Source organism: Macrobrachium rosenbergii, chromosome 44 (genome assembly GCF_040412425.1).
Source record: "Macrobrachium rosenbergii isolate ZJJX-2024 chromosome 44, ASM4041242v1, whole genome shotgun sequence".
NCBI classification, from domain to species: Eukaryota; Metazoa; Arthropoda; class Malacostraca; order Decapoda; family Palaemonidae; genus Macrobrachium; species Macrobrachium rosenbergii.
Genome location: NC_089784.1, coordinates 8,098,575 through 8,124,499, shown reverse-complemented (window position 1 = coordinate 8,124,499; position 25,925 = coordinate 8,098,575). Strand labels below are relative to the sequence as shown.

Sequence of the window (25,925 nt, the reverse complement as noted above, 5' to 3'; positions counted from 1 at the left end):
CGTTTGATTCATCGGAATTACTTATAACCGTAAGACGAATTTGTAGTCTTTTAAAAGTATTTTGAAATATTTCAGTTGTTTCTGTAATCACAGATTACCTGTCATGGTTTAAGGAGAGTTGTGCTTTTTATTCCTCTTTATGAAGGGATTTCACTTGAACAGTTTCTTAATACTAATCCGGTAATATATTTCAAGTGATTTATTTCCACTGATGTGGTAATGCCTTTCATATACCTTAGATACAGTGGTAGTGTTTTGTTTCAGAGGTGACTTTTTTTCCAATTACTACAGTAAAGCAGTCGACTTTCGCAACGCCATAAGTGAATGGCTTTTAAATTCTTCCAAATGAGGCCACTGCCATAAAAGAAACCCTTTGCAGAATCGAGCGGTCTTTACTGCATATTGTCATTTTCTTTCAAGAGGCATTGCAGACTCTCACACAATGCAGATAGACTTCGTTGAGTTATCGCTTCCATCTCTCCTTCCCTTCCTCCCTCTCCTTCTCCTCCCGCTCTCTCTCTCTACAAGCCTCTCCCTCCCTCCTCCTCCCCCCCTGCCACATAGGAAAGAATGGTTAGAAATTCTTAGCAAGTGTGCTGTATTGCATCGTGACCCAACTGATGACGGCCAAATCGTAAATTGGCTGCATTCTTTTCTTCTTTTTCTTCTCTGTATTTTTACGTTTATTTATATACATTTCATATATATATATATTATATGTATACATTTCATAAGTATATATATATATATATACATATACATATATATACACTATATATATATTGTATATATGTTAGCATATATTAATTTATTTAGGAAAGTATCGTGTAAATCCAAGATTTTTAAATTTGTATAGCGCAAAGAGAGATTAAAGAGCTTTCATGGGAATTTAACGTCAAGTTGAACTAATTCTCCTTAAATACTTCTGCTGCACTGTTTTTAATCATATAGAGCAGCAGTATTGTTTTAATCAGTACTCCCCAAGGATTTTCACTTTGAATTTTTCCTAATCATCTTAGCTATGAAATTCCAGCTACATATCAGTGGTAAAAGTTATAACGTTCCAGTAAGGCTACTTGTTTAAAAATTTTAGTTTCAGTCTTCCAGTATCGTTTCACATTTAATGCGACAGTTTAAGCATTGACTGATGCTTTATATTCAAAGCCACAACTATAAACGCCCGGCAATGTTTCTCATTTAAGTCCACAGATATAAACTTCACATTCAAATCCACAGATTTAAAGCTTCCTTTTATATCATGCGAGACTCTTGATCACCATACAAGTTAAGCCTCCCCAAAAATCAAGGCTCCAAGTAGTCTTGAACATAGAAAAGGGGTCGTCACCTCCCCGTTTATTAACCAGTTTCCATTGAAATCCACATGTAGCTGAGTGTGCTATGCTTATTGAAGACAGTGGCCAATCCCCTGTCTTTTACCTTCCGCAAGTTTAATCGTTTTGAAAGTGCCAGTTGTTGCAGGTGTTAGCCTTGAGGAAAAATCTAGTGCTAAAACAAAAGAAAAATTGTGATCATGAGACAAACCTTGAGGAATAAATAAGCAGACTACATAACGAAGCGGAATTAAGTAGATTGCTGAGTAGTGAGTAGATTACTGAATAGTAAATAATTAATTAGACCGCTTAGTAGTGGTGGATAAGCAAGTATAATATTGTTGGATAGTGAATGGGCACAGTAATTTGACTTCTATTAAGTAACTTAATTCTACCATGCATTGTGTGTTCCAGGCAGACAATAATTGTATGTAGTTACACATACAGTTGTTAATAGAAATAAAATAACGCTGCTTAAAGAAATTAGGTAATATAATGCTGAAAGTCATATTATAAGGTAATAGGCCCAATTGAAGGTTATTAAGTTTACAAATTTTTTTTAAAGAATTTATAAGAAAAAGCAAGATTGTGAAGCAGTCCTCTTGGCGTACAGTTTTACTTAGTGCAAAATATTAACTATTTATATTATATATATATGTATATATATATATATATTATATATATACTGTGTATATATATATATAGCAGATTATTAACTTTTATATTATATAGCATATTATATAATTTTATATATATATATATATACACATATATATATATATATATATTATGAATGTATTTATGAATGTATTTACAGGTTATGCACATGAATTGGCATTTATTTTTATGTATCATGCATACCATAATGGATAGTATTTAAAATTTTGTTACTTTTACTTGTGGATATTCACACAAAGCTATAAGAAAAAAAAAAGACATGCAGAAGGGAGATATATTATTCCCGCTGATTAGGATAGAATTTCTTTCAGTCTAGTTACTTTATATTGTTGTTAATTATTCAACTTAAAGTTTTTGTAAATTTCACTACGGATTCTTGGGTGTGAATCTTCAAATCTTACTTTCCCAAGAAATATATAGGATTTGTAATAATTTTGCAGATGTAAAAATAGTGAAATAACATATTTCGTAAAAAAATAGATTGTAGCCATGTTCATCGAAATTCGTATCCTAGGAAGATAAAAGATTCACTTCAAGAATGTTAAAGCAGTATGCAAATGAAATTTGTGACGTGCTTGGAACAGGTAAGAATCATTACAAGACGAAAACGTGTATGTTATAGCAAAACGAAAAAAAGTTCTTGCCTTATTAGTTTCCAGTCACATAATAGTATTTAAAGCCAATGAATATTAGGAAAGTTTTGTTGAAAAATGAGCTGGTATTGAATAAGATAAATGAAAGAAAGAAAGCCAAGGTAATGTTCCGAAATATGTGGAACAGAAGTAACGAGAAACAGGGGAAACAAATACTTTAATAGGGAGTTTTTCATCGCATTTATTTCAGGTGTGATATCTTGAATTTCTTGTTTTTGATTGGTTAATTGTTGTTTGCGTGATTTAGTTTTCATATCTTAGGAATTGAACTCATTTGCAGTTTTGTCAGGAAACTTCCTTTTTGCAGTCGCCGTTTCTAATTCTTTTTCGTAAGGTTGGCGTTCTCTTCTGAGTTTCTGCCTTGAGAATTTAGTGATAATTAATTTCGTAAGGCAATGTTGACCCGTTTTCTTTGGCGCACCGCAGGAATGATTATATCAATACACAATTTCTTTCTTGAGTTACGGCGTTTCTTAGTTTTCTTGAGAACCCCAATTTTTGTTATCATTAATCTTTATATTATTCTCACCACGCAACAGTGCCTGTGATAAAGAAATGTTCATTTTCCATTACTTTTCGTATTTTTTATTTTGTTTGTGTGATTCCCTCAGGTGACCGTATCAAGAATTAGATACAGTATTTGGCGTTTGAGTGCTACAGAAGTTCGAAAAATTTCATCTAGTTAGAGAAGTTTGAATTGTATTTTATTGATATTTTCAATTGATTTACTGATTGCGAGAATAAACTAATGAAACGGAAGAGGAAGGAATTTCCAAAAAATTTACGTGCGAAAATTATATTCTGTGGAAAAAAAGACATTGAGAACTATGTGAAAAAACGTCTCAAATTAGAATTTCTGTGCGGTAGATAACCTTTTGTGGGTTGACTCTTCCAGTAATGTAAGTATTAAAAGCTAGTTTTACTTACTCCAACCGATCAGTTTGATTCTTTCAAGTTGGAAATTGAATATTTTTATTTTATATTCTTTCAGTCATTTCCCACTTTGAGAGCCGTACTTTGAATTGACGGGATGAGCTAACCGCACATTTTTTTTTTTCCAATGACATTGTACTCCGTACTGCTTGTCCATTTACTTAAATTTTTGTAAATGTCATTGTTTATATATATATATATATATATATATATATATATATATATATATGTATGTATGTATGTATGTATGTATGTATGTATGTATGTATATCTGGACTTCAAGCAACCCGAGAGCGATCTCGCGGGGGATAAACGACTTGGGACCATTCGCTGAAAATTCCATTTTATCTTTGTTGATGTAAGACATGAATTAGATTCTAGTTGTATGGCCTACTCCCGGGGCGAAGGTCATAGCCAAGGGCAGGGGCTCCATAATTCTGAAAAGGCTTGCTGAGTAACCGGAAGGTTGTTGCCATCTGGAACCACCCCCGCCCCCCCTCCCTAGGTGAAAGGTCAGTAGTGTATGCATGTGTTTATAGGGTTACAGATTTTTGTGTTTTTTTTTTTACACATTTATAACATGTACATGTAGTAAGATACGAGCACACAACACCTATCAATTGATGTTGTGTGTCTGTCGTATATAAACGTAGGTCAAGGTTCACAACGAGGGGCACTCATCACTCAACTGATCAGCTTCCAATATTTACCCGAGGGCACAGGTGCCTTAATTACCGCCTGGCTGTAAAGCTTTAATGCTTCTAAGTTATTCTTTTTGCCAAAACACATGTTTCCCGCCTCCTTCTTCTCGAGGGCCTCTTTCTCCGACTTCCCCTTGAAGTAGGGCTTGATGTCGATGTCGTGCGCCGCCGGGATGCCGAACACGAACCGGACGCGTTCCTCGTTGGTCTTCAGCTTCGAGAATTGGTTGAACTGGTCGTTGGTGACGGCGGTGCGTACCATCTTGAAGTAGTCCTTGAAGAAGCCCGGGAGTTCCTTGTCGTCCCACATTTTGGATGATCTGTCGGGAGAGGAAACGTTTAATTAGTATGTTTTGCTTCCATTCTTATTTTTTATTGCATAGCTAAAGTCAGCTAATTCAAAGAAAGATTATGTGACCTAATGCTGATTGGCCTACTTCTTGTTTAAAAGAATTGATCTTTATTGTTGGCTTATATCTGTTGATATTATTGTAACAGAAGATCTTCACAATTCCCTCGGTATTTGTTGAGTAATTTTCTGGTTAGTTTAGATTTTATTTAAAAGATTTTGTTTGGTAATCTTTTCCATTGTTCATTTTGTTTTGGTGTCATTTCGTACATTACAGTGCATTGTTTCTGTGATATGGAGTGTCTTTGTTAACTGCAATGCTTTTGTGTATTTTACACCTTGCTGTGGTATACAATAATATTGACACCGAATACATGAGGTGATTGGCAGTTACGTAAGGACATCTCTAATGCCGCAAAATGGTAAGGGTTGGGTAAGAGGAAATTTCATCACCATGGCATAGACTATCGACAATCGACAACAGGAATATTTGAAAAATGAAAGTGTCCAAATATACAGTTGTGACTTTGTAGGTAGTAACAAAAACATTTACTCACAATACTTATATTGTAACTCAGTAGTGGAAATTTTCTTATTGGTTGTTTTTTCATCAGTATTTCTCAGGCAAATGACGATGAAATATGTATCCGAAACAAAATATTCTTTGCCAGAGCAATGACTCACAAGTTAAAGTTTTGTAATTGCCAGTAATATGATGAATTTGAACATGAATCGCCTTCCGATTTTCCCAGAAGAGTACAAAGGGAAAAGTGAAGAAAAATGAGAGGGAAAGAAAAGTTGCCTTCGTGAAATTGACGTCGAAGCCATGAGGTATATGATTGTTGTTGATTGCTGGTCGTTTTTGCTATTGCCAACACCGCAATGGATATAAATTACCCCAGGAGGAAGCCGGAAGTGTCTTAACACACTTCCTTGCTGTGGCTGGCTGTCCCAGACTTCTTCAGCTTTGGTTTACAGTCTCAGGAAGGGAACGTTTTACGCAGAAGGCTAACTTTAGCACGTAACATTTATTGGGTATGGGGGTGGGGCCGGGGGGAGGACTTCAGTTTTCAAGAGTTTTACAGGAAGGTCAAGTTCACCGGATACAGCAACTTCAGTTTCAAGATTTAACACCAAAAGCTATCTTTAGAAGCTAGAGTTCTTATTCTTCAGTGTTAAAGTTTCAGGAGACGGTAATCGAAACCTCCGTCTCAGAAAGAATATTTTACGCAGAGGACCAAACTTTATTGCCTTGCATTAACTCTCGTTACATTTATAAATATTGAGATATTTTCCGTCAGACATTTCGCTCCATTTGGAATTTTACAATTTTATGACGGGTTGTGACGCGTGTGGGTTTGAGTTTTAATAGAATTTAGTGATTACTGAATGTGATTTGGGAACAGAGTTATTTAGTTTACCTCATGGAAGAAAAGCTTCTCATGGTAATAACTAATTGATTTTCAAGTTGTCGAAGCGGCTTACTTACGTGGATATTAGTGTTTCGAAGCATGTAATGAAGATTTTGTTAAGGTATGTTTTGCTTATTATGCCAGCTCTTTTGACTCTTGATAGATTAAGTGGAAATGTAGAGGCGCTGTTGCAAAGCGAAAATATGAAGGACATGAGAGAGAATAACTATCAAAGAACCTACATTCTCTCTCTCTCTCTCTCTCTCTCTCTCTCTCTCTCTCTCTCTCTCTCTCTCTCTCTCTCTCTCTCTTCTTGTCTCAGAATAGAAATGCTATTCGTGTGTGAATGTGTATGTGTGTTCCTCTTAGCGCAACTAAAAATAAGAGAGTATGCCATAGATATATTTTTAGTGAAGATTAGATGGCCTCGAAAGTTGGAAGGGTCTAATCTTGAGTTCTGTGAAGTACCCAGTGTTGCGTGACAAAAGGCTTTTTGAAACACTAGTTCAACTCTTGTGTTTTGCCTTGCAGGTGTTTTTTTAAAAGGGCTGATGACGCCTTCCTTTAAGCCCACCATTGACGTAATATCTTGGTTTCTGTCTTTGGCTCACGAATTTAGATGAAAACAAGAAATACATTTTGGAGTTTATTCATGCAATCTCTCTCTCTTTCAATTAATTTTTCGTCGTCATGCAGAGTTCAGTATTATTTAGGCATTTTTGCTCATGTAATCTTAGAAAGATCTGTGTTTACAGTGATAATGTCACTGTAACTGTTTTTAATTTAGTAATATTTTTTTCTTATTTGGGAAGCATCTCAACTAATGGTAAAATTAAATCCTGCATTTTCCTTTTAGATCATTTTTTCCCTTTGGAACTAACATAATTGAAAATAGTTTCTTAATGAAGAAGCCACCATTATTTTTTACAGTGTCTTTCATTTCCTCGCTATTATGAGCAAGGAGAATTGGAAGGGACGATGAGGGGAGGGTTGGCACTCAGAGGCCATCTAATATGAGGATGTAGGGTGCAAAGGAAAGGGGCCTGACAGATATAGCACTAACCTTTTATCTAATGGCGGGTCTAGATTAGGAACTTACGCTACTTAAAACCCTGAAATCTTGTTGTGATCCTTAGATCCAGATTCCTTTCAAATGCACTCGATATATGCAATGCAAATTATTGCAATATGCAATGCAAATTATTGCAGTACATGGAAAGTTATTCTGTCTTGAAAACTTTTACGTGGGATGAAAAGGATGAAGAAAAATAATAGCATAAAATTATCTGAAGAGCTAAATGTGTAAGATTGTAATATTTTATTGTTAATACAAATGTCGGTTGTTAATGTCAAGAAGCAGATTAAGCAGGAAAACCAGCTGTATTAGTACTGATTTAATATTTATTGTAAGTGTTAATACATTTAGATAACGAAGAAAATAATTTGTTCGAGTACCTTCCGAGGAAAATAACTGTATTTCAGGTAGCTTCCGAAGAAAATAATTGTATTCGGGTAGCTTCCGAAGAAAATAATTGTATTCGGGTACCTTCGAGACTTGATGTTTTTATCACTTTGTATTATTGCTTAGTTTGTGGCGAGTAAAAGTTTTTCAATTTATATGCATACATACATTTTACGTATTTTTCTCAAGATTAACGAAAACCCTTGTAAAAGTTCTAGTTTGATATTTGGGATGTGAAACTTTAAACATTCAGGTAAAGAATTTTGATGGGAAAGGTGACGCCTACAGCTTGTAAGCATCGCACGTGTGTGTGTGTGTGTGTGTGTGTGTGTGTGTGTGTGTTATAAAGAGAGAGAGAGAGAGAGAGAGAGAGAGAGAGAGAGAGAGAGAATTTCCTTTGTTGTCTGTTAAAAATGGGAAAAAAGTTCTCATTAAAGAGAATTATCACCGGAGTTCTTAACGTGGGATTGGGAACAAAAAATGCTGAGCGTATGGGTTAGCATTTTGTGATGTAGAGTAAGATATATGGAAGAAAAACAGGCAGGACTCAGTGGAGACAGAAGAGGTAGCTGTGCGCGTAGATCACGGGAAATGTTTAAAGTGATCATTATGTAACTAGAGGACTTGTCGCCTAAAAGCACCCGTAATGTAGTGTTTGTGGTTACCGTGGGGTGCAGTTTAGCTTCATTTATTTTATGTTTTAATGCATCAGTATGCACTTACGTATCGCTGATCAAAATTTATATTAAATTTTTTTGTTGTGTTAAACGTATTCTCTCATATATATACTTGAAAAGATTACTTCGTGCAATAAATAAGGTAGCGTAGGGTATTTGGACATCCAAGGAAAAAGGAAAGAGAGTCTATATTCCCATCAGATGAAACGAGTACAAGTTAGGTAAGGGTTATGATTGAGGCTGAAGTCATTTGAATCGGGTCCAAAGAAGGGAAACAGTTTAGGTATCCTGTAGCTAAGAGTAACGATCTTCCAACATTCCACCGAAAGCTATGGATCCTGCCTTGCAAACCATAACGGAAATCCTATCTACTTCAAGGCAGTATTAGCAAGACAAGGGTCTCGAAGATTGTGGATATTGAGGAAGTTGTTGAAAAAAACAGACGAAATATGGCGTTCGATGGTGAAGAATTTTGTAGAAGTATCAAATCTGTAAACAGTTGTTTTGTAAATAAAAAAATTTGTAATTCATGATATTCTTATTTCGTATTTAGTTTAGAAGCAATATACATATAAATAGATATTTATATATATAAATATCTATCTATCTATCATATATATATATATATATATATATACACACACTATATATATATATATATATATATATATATATATATATATATATATATATATATATATTTATAAAGATATGAGTTTTCCTCTTTGAAGGGTGGTACCAGTTGTTAGCCATTTGATTTTCAATAAATCCTTTAGAATGCATTTGTAATCCTGCTTTCCATTTTAACAGTGGTTGCAGCCATCACAGTCGTCAATCTATCCAGATACCTCACTCCTGGAGAGTCATCGTAGTCATAATAGCTTTAAAGGAATGTACCCATCCCTCCGCCTCTGCTCAGGAGTCGAACTTCCATTGACCTTTTGCTAAGTAGACGAGAATGCCCACTGTTTTCCAGCTCGATGAAGCAAAATGAAAGTAACCAAATGGGTAGTTTTAGGTGAGAAGAAATGGGACATTGGTTAAAAACAGGGTGAAGATTGGAAAGTGTGAGAGTGAAATATGAATTGCAAAGCCGATTAGATATCACAAATAGAGCGAAGTAATCAATAAGGACCTTCGCTCTGACAGCGGAAAGGCCAGATGCCGTGATAATTGCGGCAGCAAGATTTTTCCCTTCCAACAAACAAGAAACATTGTATCGAAGGGATCACCACGAGAGCATGAAACATAAAAATAAAACAAAAAGCTATAAAAAAAACAAACGGGAAGAAATAAAAAAAAAAAAAGAAACAAATTTCATGACTGACGGACTGCAGTAGCTGTAACCTGAGAGTTGCTCGCATTCGTAGCGAATTACTCTTATTTGTTTGTGCGCAGAACAAAGACTTGGCATATGAAAAGCACAAAATTGAATGCAGGTAACTGACCGTGAATACGCCCCTTGGTTGGAAGCTTGAAAGGAGATATAAAAGAGTGAAGTCGTTATAGCGAAATTATGCGGCAGGAAAACGTAAAAACAAGAGGCGGGAGGCATGTGTGTGCACGCACTCACTCCTTCTTGGAGCCGTGCAGTGTTTACGTTGCATGACGCATCTCCAGGATGAGTTTGCACTTAGAGGTCCGACAGAATGTTAGGGGAGTCAGATTGCAGCTCTTGCCAGTTACTCTCTCGCTCATATCTGCTAGAAAAGAGGCGGACAGAAGGAAGGAAGGCGAGGAGGAAGAAGCGGAAAGGGAACGTACAAAGCCAATAGGATTACTTTGAATAGTAGTGGCTGCCATTGATGAGCTGAGTGCAGTAATACAGTATTCCAATAGATACACTATATATATATATATATATATATATATATATATATATATATATATATATATATATATATATATATATATATATATATTTAGTGAAAATCCATACATAAAGCCGTTGTAAATAACTATACCGCAAATCATTCTAATAAAGCAACGTCAGGTCTTTAGTATCCATAGGATGAAGTGAAGGGCTAGCAAGTGTATTACGGTTACACCATTTAACGGTTCAGGGAGAAAAAGCCATGTATAAATTATACTTATTCTCATTTTCCTTTTTATATCGGGACGAAATTTATAGGAAAAATGTTATTTCAGGTTGTATGTTAGGGGTAAGCGTCAAATATTACATGCGAATTTTTCGCCTAGCTCACTGTCTCGAGGTGATTCAGTCCATTTTTATTTTACTCTCTCTCTCTCTCTCTCTCTCTCTGTCTGTCCGTTGCTTAGGTGTGAATTGATCTAACAAGGTCTCACCACAGTCAAGTGAGTGACGTAGCTAATAACTACCTCCCTCCTTTTGCACAGCGTTTGAATACTTCTGAGTTTCCCTGCGCATGCGAGCAACGTCATCTGAACAGTATATGTTCTTTTTCCCGACCGCACAGTTTCCTTTTGGCGTCACTTTTCTGTAAATTACGTTGTATTAGTTTCAAATAAACTCGGTACAAACGCCCATTTGTCTCTTGAAATAGAAAATAATTTACTCTTATTGTTTGGTTTGCGAATAAAGCTCTAAGAACGGAATTTTTTTATTTTTTAGTCGAACTTCTTACCGTTAGTTCCTTGGCTTATCGGCCAATCCTGTGAAATAACGTTACCTTACTAAAGATGATATTTTATTTTTGTAATCGTCAGGTTACTGGGGGCCTATTGATGTAAACAAGTATTGAATTCCCAAAAGCATTTGAAGATAGTCTTTTGCATATACTTTATGCCCGTCAGTTAGACTGTCATTTGCACCAGTCACTGCGTAGGTATTTATGTGGTGATTTCCATACCAAAGCTAACCGAGATATCCGGAGTTTCTCTAGAAGGCAAATTGCAAGGTAATTGTTGTCGATGCATTTTGCCTTCCTATGTTTGTTTGTGTCTGTGTATTCGTTTATACACACTTTCATCTGTGTTTTTATTGTTTTCTCTGTGTTTATTATTGTTAATTTAGTGGTTACTATTTTTTTTTTTTTTTACTATTTCCGTGCATTTTTCATTAATAACCCATGGTAGAGAGTGACATCTGGAATAAAACAAAAGGATTGGTTTATTCAGAATTAAACTTCAACAGCTGAATCAAAAAGTTATTTATTAATTTTAATATTTTCGTTCCGCTTTTGCTGCTCTATTCGTTTGCCTTTATTTATCATCACCTATTATCGTCATTTCCTTTTTGTGGTCGTACATTTGTTTCTCTTCCATTTTCGTAGCACTTCACTATTATGATTTAAACTCGCTCCCATTTTTAGATTTTATAGCATCCACTTTACGTATCTTATGTCTTCGAAGTATATTTTTTGTGGTTGCTGTGGCTGGTGTAGAGAAAGCCATTCAGGTACTGACCCCTATCCGTATTTCTGGTTTCACCTGGGCGAAGCACCCCCACCCCTTTCTCGAAGCGAACCCCACACCAGTCCTCCTCATTTTTAGAGGGGTAGGGATATAGGCTACTGTGAGGGGTCTCCTCTTCCCCAAAAATTGCGTTTTTAAACGATAAGTGAAGGGGGAGATGCAAACTGGTAGAGGAAAGCAGTCTCTCTCTCTCTCTCTCTCTCTCTCTCTCTCTCTCTCTCTCTCTCTCTCTCTCTCTCTCTCTCTCTCTCTCTAACTGTTATTGAAACTTTTGTAAGGTAACAGTGAACGACTCCCTAATCTTGGCTTAATAGTTATAGGTTAATATGATTTTTGTTCTTTGTTGAAACTGTCACCATAATACTTATCGTTGTGATCTAGGTAAATTGAAACCATTTCAGTTCAACATCTATATTGCGCCAAATGTCTGTTTCGAAATTTATCATTGTATCTCTTGGTATGGCTAATTAGATATCAGTAGCATATGCTTTTCACAACAGTTGCACGTAGGATATGAAAACCCCAGTGTTTGTTCAGTCGCACTGTGAAAGAATGCGAAAATACTTTCCATTACAGAATTTTTCAAGGAAAAGTAAAACGCATCTAAACAGTTGGATATTAAATTGTAAGTCACGTCAAACGCTCACACTCTCCCCGAAAAATTCCAAAACAATCTCTTGGGACGAGACTGCACAAATGGGTTGTCTAGACTTGTGCATCGTCCTAACCGGCATCATCGTCATTCTTTCCTATCTTCTTTACTATCATCTGATGCTCCGACGGGCATATTTGTAATAATCGTTGTCACGCCTATTTTCTGGTTCTCTTTCGGTGAAGGCATACTTGCGTTGTATAAGGACCATGATCGTCCCGGGCGCTCTCTCTCTCTCTCTCTCTCTCTCTCTCTCTCTCTCTCTCTCTCTCTCTCTCTCACAGAAATTATTGCCAATGACGTACCCATCAGGGGAGAGAGATATATAGAACGCACTGGTCTGTGCATCCCCAAGCACACCCTCTGGCCTCGGTGTGGTTAGCAAAGCATTACGCTGTTAGGATGGATCCTCAGGATGATCAGAGTAATTTTTTATTGTATATTAATAAGAACTCTTCTGGAGTTTCGCTAATATGATTGAAGGGAACGGGGAAAGTAGCAAATTTCCTTAGGTACTTTGTAAATTGTGAGAATTTGAAGCAGTCTAGCTTCGTGCGCAGCCGTACTTTAGATCGGTAACTGGTGAAATAATAAAAAGAATTTCTTAAGTTCTCTCTCTCTCTCTCTCTCTCTCTCTCTCTCTCTCTCTCTCTCTCTCTCTCTCTCTCCCTGATTTAGTAGCAGTACCTTGCACGTTCAAAACCACTCTAGCACGTACAGAGACATTCCGCAGTTTACGTCCGCAGGCAATCCCACATTTAAGCGTGCACGAAATTCACTACATTGCACGCATGAGTACATACACACCACCTCTCTCTCTCTCTCTCTCTCTCTCTCTCTCTCTCTCTCTCTCTCTCTCTCTCTCTCTCTCTCTCAAGTAACTGATATTGAAAAGAAAATGTCCTTCTATATACTTGATAATGAACAACCTCAAATACTTGATAATGAATAACCCCATGAAAGTATGTATGCGTGTATGAGAGAGAGAGAGAGAGAGAGAGAGAGAGAGAGAGAGAGAGAGAGAGAGAGGCGCATATGCAGGAACCTTAGGGCTGTTTCCCTCTTCCACAAAGGAACCAGAGGGCAAACGCTACACCGAGCGAGGCAGCAGGCAGACACACAGGCAGGCACAGACGACATAAATCACGTACATAAAGCTCTTTGTCCCCTGCGCTTCCTTTTGCTTGCTGCTTTGCTGCATTATTGCTGTGACTTGTGCAGTTGCTGTTTTTGCTGGTGGTGGGGGTAATGGTAGCTGGTTTTACTCGTATTATTGTTATACGGCTGTTGGTGATGGTAATTATGATAGTGGTAAGAGCTGGTTCTACTCTTATTGAGCTCGTGTGATATTGTTATGCAATAGTATTTTTGCCGCTAAATTGTTGCTATTGATTATTGATTGTCGTAAATAGCCTGATCGATTTTTCCCATTGATAAAGAACGCAGCTGATATCTGATATCTGCAACGTCGTAGGACTGTTTTAACTGCTTGGAAAATTGTAGTCTGTAACATGACCATTAAATAATTTTTCGGTCGGAAGGGGGCGATTGAACGAATCAGCGAGAGTACTGGGAAGAAATGTGAAATCACGAACGCGCTGTTTTAGAAGTGGACTAGAACGTTATATTTTTGCTCACTTAAGTAAGTCCCCCTCTTCTTCATTACCCTTGGGAAACGCCTCCGGCCATTTTCCGCCCGAATTATTTCATTAGACCAAAGAGTTTCTTTTCGCTCAGATGATGGCCGCCCGTTTTGCATCATGGGCATGAAACGAAAGGCAATATTTTCAAGTGTAAACGATGTAGATCTCTCTCTCTCTCTCTCTCTCTCTCTCTCTCTCTCTCTCTCTCTCTCTCTCTCTCTCTCTCACATTGTCAGTGAAATGAATGGTACGCTTTTGCTCCCAAATTTCGTGGACTCAATTTTTTCCCATGAGATACATGTATAAATTCAACGAGAGAGAGAGAGAGAGAGAGAGAGAGAGAGAGCACGGTGGGATAGGAGGCAGAGTTGTATTCATCTTTAATGTTAGCATTTGTAAAGCAACGTTAAGTTATGATGTCAGTAGTCTGAAACATCCTTGAGACTCGCTCGTTCATACCCACAGAATTAGATGAAAATGCAGTCATCATTAGCTTAGGTTCAGATCCCAAGACAACAGGAAAGAAAAATGCCAATGCCAACAAATTTGCTCATTTGACAAGCTAAACGCCATTACTGACTCAGAGGTCCAAAAAAAAGAGTAAAAAAAAAAAGAAAAGAAAAGTTTTATTTGATGCACGAATGCATTAGTTACCACAGAAGGGGCTCATGTTCTCAAGAACTTTGTCGCAAACGAGAAGAAGAAGAACAGCAGTGTTGTTCATCAAGAAGCAGGCAAGAACAAAAGAACCTCACACACTAACTGAATATGGCTCATGACATCATCCTTTTTGGGTGGGGGGTTGGTAGGGGAGTTGGATGAAGACGAGTAGGTCAGAAAGAAACCCCACATCACTTGGGGGGGAGGGGGACTGGAGACAGGGGCCAGTATTCTTTTAAGGGCTTGTTTGGATGTTAAGGAGTGTTAAGGACGATGAATGAGGCTTGATGAAGAATAAAAACTTTGGAGGAAAGATTCTGGTCGATGTCAGGTCAAAGAAGTTGCGAGTTGGTGAGGAAGTGCGAGACAGAGATAATGGGAAAATTCATTGGGGTCAGAGTGTAATTTAGTGAGGTTGGTGGTTTCATCAAGATTGATTACTTGAATTGTCCTTGATAAAATGTGATATCTTTGACATCGTTAAAAAGCCATTAAGGAAAAGTACTAATGCATGTAATGTAGCTTCAGGCATTATCGTTAGGACTCCCCGTAAAAGTACTTTCACAGAATCAGTTCAGATAATGTTATGATGATAGGGATTTGATATGCTAACCTTTTATTTACTCAGGCTGTGTTTGTCGTGATATCAGATTTAATATACAGTATGCATTGCTAATATCTTGTGTACTAGTGTACACACACACACACACACACACACACACACACACACACACACACACACACACACACACACACACACACAGTCAATGGCCCAAATTCTGAGTGACGCAAAGGCCTTCTGTAAAACTTCACCTTTCAAGTCATTCTTGTGCTTTATCTGCTACAAATCTGCACTCATCTCAGAATTCCGTCTCACAGATTTTATTCAAGTATGTCTGGGTCTTCCAACTCTATAGTGTTCACAAGAGCCCAGCTGACACTATCACATACTATTCCTCCATGTGTTTGTGGGAAGGATTTTCCAAGGTAATATTTCCACTGCTTGATTTTATACATCTTGTACATTATGGAGTTGACTCGTGATAATTTTTGTTCAGTTGCATAGGTTAGATTTTCAGATAAATGCATATCGAGAAGCAAGGATACGTGGGCGCTTTGTGGTTGTAAATTCCTTATTGAATAGAGATAATATTTGGTGCGCTTCATCATCATTATGCAATAATTAAAGCCGTCGTAAGAAGTTTATTTACCTAGTAATGATATTTATTTCCCCCTATTTTGGCAGCTTTTCTTGTGAGTGGTGTGTCACGCGGAAAAAGATTTCGGTGTTCGACTAAAGGTTAATTTGTCCCCACAATTTATTTCTTATTCCTTGATCAGTAAATTCAGAGAGTTTATATGAAAATCCACCTTTGCTTGTGAGAATAATTCATACAGGTGACGATTTATCTCTGAATCCCTCTAACCATTTCATCGCATTTGAACTATTAATTCTGTTTCTTGGTAGCTTCAAGTATTAGTAATCTCTCTTCGTTTATAAGGACATTCGTTATATACCCATGCTCATATATATATATATATATATATATATATATATATATATATATATATATATATATATATATATATATATATATATATATATATATATATATATATATATATATATATATATATATATATATATATATATATATATATATATATATATATGAGTGTATGTGTGTGTTTAAACAGGGGACCGAGGTTCGACTGCTGGCGCCGGATGGGCGCTTAAATTGCATTAGGCCTAAATAATGAATAACGTAACTGGCATTTATACGACTGTTGTGGTCGTAGCCAGGGTTAAAAATTGCCTGTGGTTAACAGTCTCTGCCCAAAAGATTTGCCTGGGAACTGAAGGCTAATACTAATGCCGTGACACCTCTTGAAGGGAGAGACGTGGTGAAAATATATGCGTTTACTATTAACAATAAATTGCGGTAAAAATGTAAGGTCTGCCGAATTTACTGGTCTTGCTTTTTTACGAAAACTTGCTCTTTCTGGGACTAGACTGTTTCGCGACCAGGTTTGTGTTGTTGAGCCTTACTTTTCTCCATCCTCTCCTTTTATTTATCAAGACATGTTCTCTTCTCCCTTTTAATAAATCTCACTTGAAGCCCGGGAATCTCTGTCAGCCACGTATGTGCAAAATGCAAATGATGTATGGTTTAAATAAAGTATGATTATCCTCTTCACGAGAGAGAGAGAGAGAGAGAGAGAGAGAGAGAGAGAGAGAGAGAGAGAGAGGCTCTTGAGGCTCTTGGTGGTATTAGACAAGGCTTCGTGCTAGTCCTGTAGTTGCTGTTAAAATAACTTATTGTCTGTTCTTTAAGCCATTATCTGGCTTTGCGGTAATCTAACAGTGCCCTTGCTTATGTCGGTCTTGAGTGGCGTTGAGTGGGAAGCTTTCATTTTCGCCTTTATTATGCCCAAGGGTTTTCGGGGTTGGGCCATCTGCATGGCTGAATCAATGATGCGTCTGTGGACACTTAATGGCATAGGGTCATCTGTAATGAAATTTTATTTGTTGTAATTTCTCAGCTTTTTTGTTGTTGAAAAAAGACAAAGTTCTCAGATATATACAATATTTTAAAAGTAGAATTCCAAAACAGATATGGAAAATTTATCCTTCTCTCACGTTAACACAGTATTAGATATGCATCTGTGGTGGAGTTTGAAAACTGTTTACTTCTGTTTGTTTGTGAACTTCTTCAGCCAACGTGACGAGAGACTTCTTCTAATCAACATTGGAGGCTACAGTCTTTTCCAGACTTTCAGTTAATTCATTACTTGAAATATTTTTTTATTAATTACTTTACCATATCGATCTATATTCAGTCTTATACAGACCAAAAATGTCTCATTTATATGAATTTTATCAAGATAAGACTCTTGAACATCGTAAAATTGGGAAGAGACATCAACTAGATAGTTGCTATTAATTACAAAGTTAATATATCATTATCTTGGAAAATTTAAATACGAAGTGGTTTCACGAAGGAACAGAAATAATGAATATGAGAATTTTCGTATTTCAGGATAAAATGACAAAATGTCTCTGTAAGTGACAAATGGTGTTTGCAGCGTCCCTTCGACCCCTAGCTGCACCACCTTTTAGCTTTGTACTTTTACTTCTGTTACTACTTCCTTTCTTCAATGCTTCTGTTCAACCTCTCAGACTATTATGTGTGCAACTGTAGGGCTTTTCTCAGTTCCACCTTTAGTTTCTTGTACACTACTTCATCCCTTTATTTTTGGACCTCTTATCCTGATTTCCAACCACTCCAATTCTCTCTTGTCGCCGTCTTAAGCGCTGAATGGCCGAAAGAGCCCAGTACTTGGCTGGACAGCCTAAAGTTCATAAACTCTAATCTATAAGTGGCGCTGATAAGATTCAGATGAATAATATTGGGAGCTCTGGATATGTTTAGTGTAATACAGTAAGTCTATTTTTCCATGCCCCAGGTTAACCGTTTCCCAGCTCTCTATAGGCCCGTCTGTCCACCAAGGTTAAAGAATTTTAAAGCACCATAATACACATCATGTTTGGGTGCTGGGAATTCGAAATTTTACGATGGTTTCAAGTGTCAGTGTCATCCTTAGAGGTCTAGGCTCAAAGGAATTTAACTTTGGCCAGCAACTTGAGAGTGAGGGTAAAGTTAAACTTAGAGGTCAAGTGGGAATTTAACCCTGTCATAATTTTTGAACTAGACGAGGTAGAGACAGTATTTGGCATGTATAACCAAGTAAGGAAGCTAATATCCAAAATGTGGCCTAGGTAGAAAATTGGCCACTGGATGGCTTTGTGTTTCACAAAATCATCTTTAAAAAAAAAAAAAAATTAGGACCCCTCCCCTCCCTCCCCTCCCCCTCCCCTCCCCTCCCCTCCCCTCCCCTCCCCTCCCCTCCCCTCCCCCCCTCCCCTCCCCTCCCCTCCTCCCCTCCCCTCCCCTCCTCCTCCTCCTCCTCCTCCTCCTCCTCCTCCTCCTCCTCCTCCTCCTCCTCCTCCTCCTCCTCCTCCTCCTCCTTGGGAGGAACAGGAAGCTGGACTGTACAAGTATTCTTTGTTGTATTTTCAGTTTAGAAAAAGACGGCGATGCTCTGCTATGGAGTGTAAAATATGGCTGTATACGAAAGGGAGAGAGAGAGAGAGAGAGAGAGAGAGAGAGAGAGAGAGAGAGAGAGAAGAGAAATTAAGCTTGTGTGAATTGGATCCATGGCAGTTGCGAAGGGACTCTGGTAAATCACACGCATAAGAAAGTTGTATACCGGGTGTGGTCGACAGATAGTGTATGAAAAGAGTATACGTATGCATTCGCTTGTGCGTAGTGCGCAGTAGTTGCCAGATGTTGATAGGATGCATGATGTTTATTGATGTGTTCGTCTACGTTGTAAAAAGTATTAATTTCAAGAGATAAGGATAAAGTATACACAGAAGTATTTCGTATTATTGTGATTGTTGTTGCAGTCGCAATCAGCAGTGTTATTGTTGTTGTTGCTTATATTGCTTAGGTCTGTAATCTTTATGACAACATTGACAATTAATTTATTTTTATGTATACTGATAGTAATTTTATTTACAACATTGACAATTAATTTATTTTTATGTATACAGATAGTAATTTTATTTCTTTCTAGTATTGAGCTATTGAAGTAAGGGATAGCTTACCGTTTCACAAAATTCCTCTCAATTAGGACGAAACGATAAGCTTGCAAAGGCATCCCTGAATATTCTGTTTATATATGTATATTAATTGTGTGCGTATTTCTGTTGAATAAATCAGACCTCTGCCTGAATATCGGTATCCAACTCTCTCTCTCTCTCTCTCTCTCTCTCTCTCTCTCTCTCTCTCTCTCTCTCTCTCTCTCTCTCTCTCTCTCTCTCTCTCCCCGAGCTTTATGTACTGGAAAGTTTAGTCACGCACAAGTGTCCCAGCTCCCTTTCTCATAGCGGTTTCAGGCGATTCGCAATATATTTTGTTTATTTTTGCTTCTGACCGTGAGTTTTTTCCCATGTTTGCGCCTCTGAAAAGTAATTGCCGTTATTTTGCTCTGCCCTCTACGTTTAATGGTATTTTTAAAACTTACTGAATTCATTTGATGGTTCGGTTTATTCACCGAAGGTAATTAGTTCTTGTGTAATCATAGAATCATCATCATCACCAAAATTTACAGTCTCCAGGAACTCCGGTAATTGAGTCTGTTTCTGTTACTTGTAGCAGATGGAAAACCGAATTTATATTCTTTCTTCCCATGGCGTAATTAAAGCTCATTTTTGTTGAAACGAGTTGAATATATGTTCGTATGTACGTATGTATGTAGTGTATGAATGTATGTATGTATTTATAAGATGTTTGTATGGGTTTGTATTTGTGAATGTAATACAGGTAATTATATATGAGAAAACCCGTTCATGCATTCACGGGTCTTCTCACTGTAGTAAAAGTATGTATGTATGTATGTATGTATGTTTACGTACATACACAGACGTACACATACTTATACATATCTGTGTAAATGTTGGTGTGATCTAAGATAATTCTTCTAAATTTGTAACCTTTTGGAACCCCAGTATTCTTTTCTGTTGCCCATATTTTTTCTTTGTAATGGTTGCAACTCATCATTTATATCCAATATTTTTACAATACTTCTTTCCAAGACATAGTAATGATTGTTTTCGTTTACATGGAGTATATACATTGTATATATATATGTATATATATAATATATATATATCTATATATATATATATATATATATATATATATATATATATATATATATATATATATATATATATATATATATATATATATATATATATATATTTGAGAGTTTTTGAGTGCATATGTCCCTCCTCTCTCCCTAAAAGGTTTCACTTAATTAGTTACTGAAAAAATTACCGCTGTAACTGTTCATGAGGAATTGTTGCAATGCATGAAAGTGAGGTAAAAATTATGGTCATACTTTCAGGTCAAACAGGATTTTAAGCTATACAAGATAAGAGACTTGCCACGCATGTTAAATCCACTAGTGATCCCATCGCAAAGACTGAAGTTAAGTGTGGCGGATTGTTTGCTTACCAAATGATCTTTATAAATAAGCCCTTAAACTAGCCCAGTCTAGGACAAGGGGACTTTGGTATTCCACACTATGGTTACTTTTTCCCAAATACAGCGTAAGTGTTGTATGTACCAACAAGATTGAAGTCTCAAAGTATCGACACGGTAATGTTTCTTTCCCTTATTTGATACTTTACTGAACTTTCAGTAGGTATTTGATGCAATCTTTTAAATAGATTTCTTAGCCAGTTTTATAGTGTATCAGTTTTAAAAATAAGGACAGGAAGTTACTCACTTCGTTGCACGTAATTTATTCCCAAGAGAGCTTTGCACTTAAAACGAAAGGGCTAATTTAAGAAAGACCAAAGTAAGGCCTTGAGGTAGCTGCATATCTTATTTCTAAATGCTGCTTGGATATTATTTACTCATTTGTTTACTATCAGTAAAAATAAGTGCTAAACCAAACTGGCTAAGACTTAGGTAGAATACTGATCTTGAGATGCCAGCTGGAATGGCTGTGTTGTAGGGTTTAATTCATATCAATGAAAATGTGACTAAATATGTTGGTACCCAGCCTTGAAGGTTTGTTGACTGAAGAGACTGAATGAAGTTGGGTCCTAGCATAGGCCTGTCTGTACATGGGCAGGCCTGTGTGAGGGAGAGGCCATAGCTAGCTAGCTACAAGGGGGATATGCCTGCTAGTAATGCTATTGTGCCATTCCCTTGTGAAGAGTCCATCTATGAGAGTAGATACCATTGCTGCCTGCACTCTAACGAGTTGGGGCGGTTTGGTCTGAGGCCTATTTAGGCACCACCTCTTACCACTCCTGGAAAAAAAAGTTAACCATACCTTAGTTTAACCAGACCACTGAGCTGATTAACAGCTCTCCTAGGGCTGGCCAGAAGAATTAGATTTATTTTACGTGGCTAAGAACCAACTGGTTACCTAGCAACGGGACCTGCAGCTTTTTGTGGAATCCGAACCACATTATAGCGAGAAATGAATTTCTGTCACCAGAAATAAATTCTTCTTATTCTTCATTGGCCGGACGGAGATTCGAACTCGCGGCCAGCAGAGTACTAGCTGAGAACGAAACCCACCCAACCAACGAGGAACCACTCCCGGATGTGAGATATAAGCAGAGATTGGGCGGTTGGAAGAATAGTGGCACGAAGGACATCAAGTCACCGTCACAGAAACAATGTAGCACAAGTGTTGGCCTCCTATTGTTCCCAGAACATTCAGTGAGAATCTGCTATTGGGGTGTGGTGGAGTAGTCCATGATACCTAGTAGTTGAAGAGAGGCGTTTTAGAGATTATAAAAGATAGTTACTAAATAAAAAGCAAGCATTAATAAGGTCGGTTGAGAGAGAGGATTTTAGATTTGGTAGAGTGTAATGATTACAGAGGAAAGTAAAATAAACTACAAGAAAAAATGAATAAGAATGGGGCAAGAGGCAGCAGATTGCCTAATCAAGAGGTTAAAGGTACAACAGATGTAACCTTGACCATATTTTAAATAATACGATATAATAGCATCATGTATGGCATTTTTTATATGCTAACTGAAACCGATGTGCAGAGTGAGGTGAAGGTCATTCTCAGAAGTCCAAGGTCAAATAGAAACTTAATTTTTGTCAGCTTTTGAGTAATGCAAGAGAGCAACTTCGTATTTGGCAAGCATTAATCCTTTAATGAAGCACTGAAGAAAGGAAGTAGGAATATAGGTAAAACATCATATTTGCGATGTTAACCCACCAGTGGGGCCGACGGGTAGTGTGAGGTGAAGGTCAAGTTCAACGTCATTAATGATTTATCGTTGGGCACAACTCTTAAACTCTGCGAGGCAGACTTAAATTATGTTTGTCTTAGAATACTTGATGAAGGGTTAAACCAACGATTGATTAAAAGTTCTGTATGTGTTATTTTGGTGCGCATGGTATCCGACAGCTCATTACTTTACTTCAGATATTTATCTTTTATATATTCTTTGTAGCTGATTATTATCAATATTCTTTTCCTTCCTTTCATGTCAGCGTAAATCATTTCCATTAAGAAGACGAAAGAAGAATTATAGTGATAAAAGAGAATATTCTCATACAGTGAAGTATGTTTTGATGAATCTTCCCATGATTCTTGCATGAATTCGTGTATTTGTCTATTAGCATATATATACGTGGATATATGTCTGTATGTATGTATGTATCCACACGCACACATACATGTGTGTGTATGCATGCATGTGTGTATAGAAAGGCGTGTAGAAACTTGTTCAATGGTTTTACTGGTATTGAATTTGTTATACACCTGAAGTCATATATTGCAGGCTATATATTTAGTGTTCTTAGCAATCCATGCCTCTTATCATGCGAAAGGAAATCTAATTTTGCAGCCTGGAAGGTGAAGGTCACTGGTACCACGCCCCTTGCCAAAACGTTATCTATAATCAGTGATTGGAGACTTTAAGTCCCTGCGATCCCCGAAGAATTGAGCTTTTTGCCCATTTCCCTGATTAGCTTCGTAACTAATCCAGGATAACTAAGCAAAGACTACACAGCTATCTAAATTAACTGGACAGAGGAACAAATGGTGGTCTGATAATGCCTTGTAGGACTGAGTAGAATCTGTTGATAACAGATGTGTGAATGTGCAAAGGGTGGGGAAATCGCGCTATCAGTGGCATTACTCAGTTCCTTTTTAATTATTATTTACAGCTAGATGCGTGGCGCTGATGTTGAACAATTTTTCTTTTTAGTACTAAGTTTGGTTTCCTCGCCGGGTTTAATGAAAGGAGGCTTGCCTTATTTTGTTTCCATTTCGAAAGTAAACGATTTCACTAGAATTTAGCGCAGTTGGACTGAAAAAATATTTTGTGTCCCATTTGTCATGTCAGAAAAGGTGATCTTTTTATTCTTTTGTTACATATTGCCAAAGAGGATTTGTGAGTTTTGTTCGTTTTCTTTATTGATCGATCCACATGCTCACACGCACACAGTCATTACATACATATATATATATATATATATATATATATATATATATATATATATATATATATATATATATATATATATATATGATTATAATCACTTTTGTAAGTGATTCGTTTATCACACATTACCACATGAAAAATAATGTGTGAGATATATATATATACACATATAAAATGTGTATGTGTATGTATATACACATATACTAGATAATCCTAGTTGTCTTTGGTATAAGTGGGTAGAGAGGTTTCAAAGACAGGACTTAATGAGAAAAGTTAAACATATTTATATGTTAGTCTTTTTGTGCATGGTTTTGTTTAGTTACACACACACACACACACACACACACACACACACACACACACACACACACACACTGCCCTAAAATGGAAAACTGCAGTATCTGAAAAATCTTCGAAATTGAGATATGCCACCTGTTGGGTTCGTGAGATACTAATACACAAGTTACTGCAGTTCCAGAATGATTCTTCAGTGCTTTATTTAAGGGGGCCCCATTTGCAGTATTTGCAAAATCAATAGTGAGGCAAGGGAAAACTATAGTATCTACCATTTTTCTGTTTTTATTTCTGCAGATACTGTAGTCTTCTATATATATATATATATATATATATATATATATATATATATATATATATATATATATATATATATATATATATATGTGTGTGTGTGTGTGTGTGTGTGTGTGTATATTTAATGAAATTAATTACGGGTAGAATTAACCGTGCGGTGAAATGATTTGTCTGATGTAGGAACAAAAGATGCGGATAAAGTTTCATGTTTGCGCACACAATTGTAACAGTCAGAAATAGAGTGAGAGACACAGAGGAAAGTGTTGAAAACATTGAATGTTGTACAGGTGTGAGATTGAAATAAACGTGGAATGTATTCAGCCCAAAGTTATTAACCAACAATTTTTATAACTGTAAAGACTCTAGAGATTGTGTGTTATTTAAGTTACAGCCAAATGTGGGTTGATATGTATTAAAAGTGGTTTCAGATTAACTCCGTTGAAGTTCTCAAGAATTATAACGATGCGTTATATTTTTTTTTCCAGTGTGGTAATCGTCGCTGCGCTCTACAACAAATTCATTAGTTCCCAGAATATAGTTTTTTCGCCACCTTTTCTGTCTGCCTTTGTTTGCGAGTGTGGCGTGTTTTGTATACATCTGTCAGAACCTGATCAGTTGTGTGTGTGTGTCTCTGTGTGTTTCTGTGTCTGTGTGTTCGCTTGTGCAATGGATTCCGATTTGTTCTGCGTAAGTATACTTGAGCCATTTGGTTTGCATATTTGCAGGAGCCCGATCGTTTGTGTGTCTGTGTGTGTGTGTGTGAGAGAGAGAGAGAGAGAGAGAGAGAGAGAGAGAGAGAGAGAACTCGTTCTGTTTCGTGTATGTGAGCGAGAGCTAGATTGGCTTTGTTTGTGTTCGAAAAACCAATCACTTTATTTTGTTTGCGTGTAAGCCTGATCAGTTCGTGCATGTATGTGTAAATATGTTTTGTGAGAGAGAGAGAGAGAGAGAGAGAGAGAGAGAGAGAGAGAGAGAGAGAGAGAGCCAGCCAGCCCCATGTGTTTTATTTGTGTATGTGATAACCTGATTAGATTTGTGTGTGAGATCCAGTTGGTTTTGTGTGTTTGTTTAAGCTTGAATGGTTTGTGTTTGTGTGTGTGTGTTATTGGGGAGGGAACGCTTTATCAATTTTGTGTGTATGTGTGGGAGCCCCATCTGATGAGGGTATATGTTTGAGAACGCGATCGCTTTTGTATATGTGGTAAGCAAAATATTGAAATAAAAGATTACATTCCCAGTTCCTCAATGACCCACATCCCCGAGTTCTATTTTTCGAAACCAGTGAGAAATATTTATAATGTAAAAATGGCTTTTGTTTCATTATCATGAAACGGGACGTAAAAAAACAAAGACGCCAAAGTTTCAAGACGGGAAGGAGAATGTTAGTATGTAAAGTATTGAAAGGTTTACTGTGTATAAAGACACACCTCTTTCCATTCCGTGTGGGGAGCATTTGCATAAACATTTCTTAAACCTCGCTCCCAAAAAATACTCATCCGACAAAAAGAAAATCCTTGAAAGTTTCTATCCTTAAACGATGATTTGAATCTATTTTTAGCTCTCGTCGAAGATTCGTATATTCTTCTTTTTCCCCTTTTGCATTATTCAAGTTTCCTTTATCTCCGTTCCGGTGAATGCAGTAGGGGCCGGGACCGGGAGAATGGGGAGGGCGGGGTTTGGAGCGGTGTTCCTCCAAGGGATGCACTGCAGCTTTGGCAAGAATCTAAAA

The 25,925-nt window shown here is 37.0% G+C and overlaps 1 protein-coding gene across 5 annotated transcripts in view; it reads right to left on the bottom strand.

The window, feature by feature from the left end:
* The window catches only part of Smyd4-3 (SET and MYND domain containing, class 4, member 3), a 207,643-nt gene that overhangs the window by 15,464 nt on the left and 166,254 nt on the right, over positions 1-25,925 (bottom strand). For 4 of the 5 annotated variants that reach the window (XM_067087636.1, XM_067087635.1, XM_067087634.1 and 1 more), the window contains one exon: positions 4,285-4,616. In XM_067087636.1, coding sequence (XP_066943737.1) covers positions 4,285-4,606 — 322 coding nt within the window. In that variant the 5' untranslated portion in view covers positions 4,607-4,616. The remainder of the gene's footprint in view (positions 1-4,284; positions 4,617-25,925) is intronic. The other variant, XM_067087633.1, reaches the window with a different exon arrangement.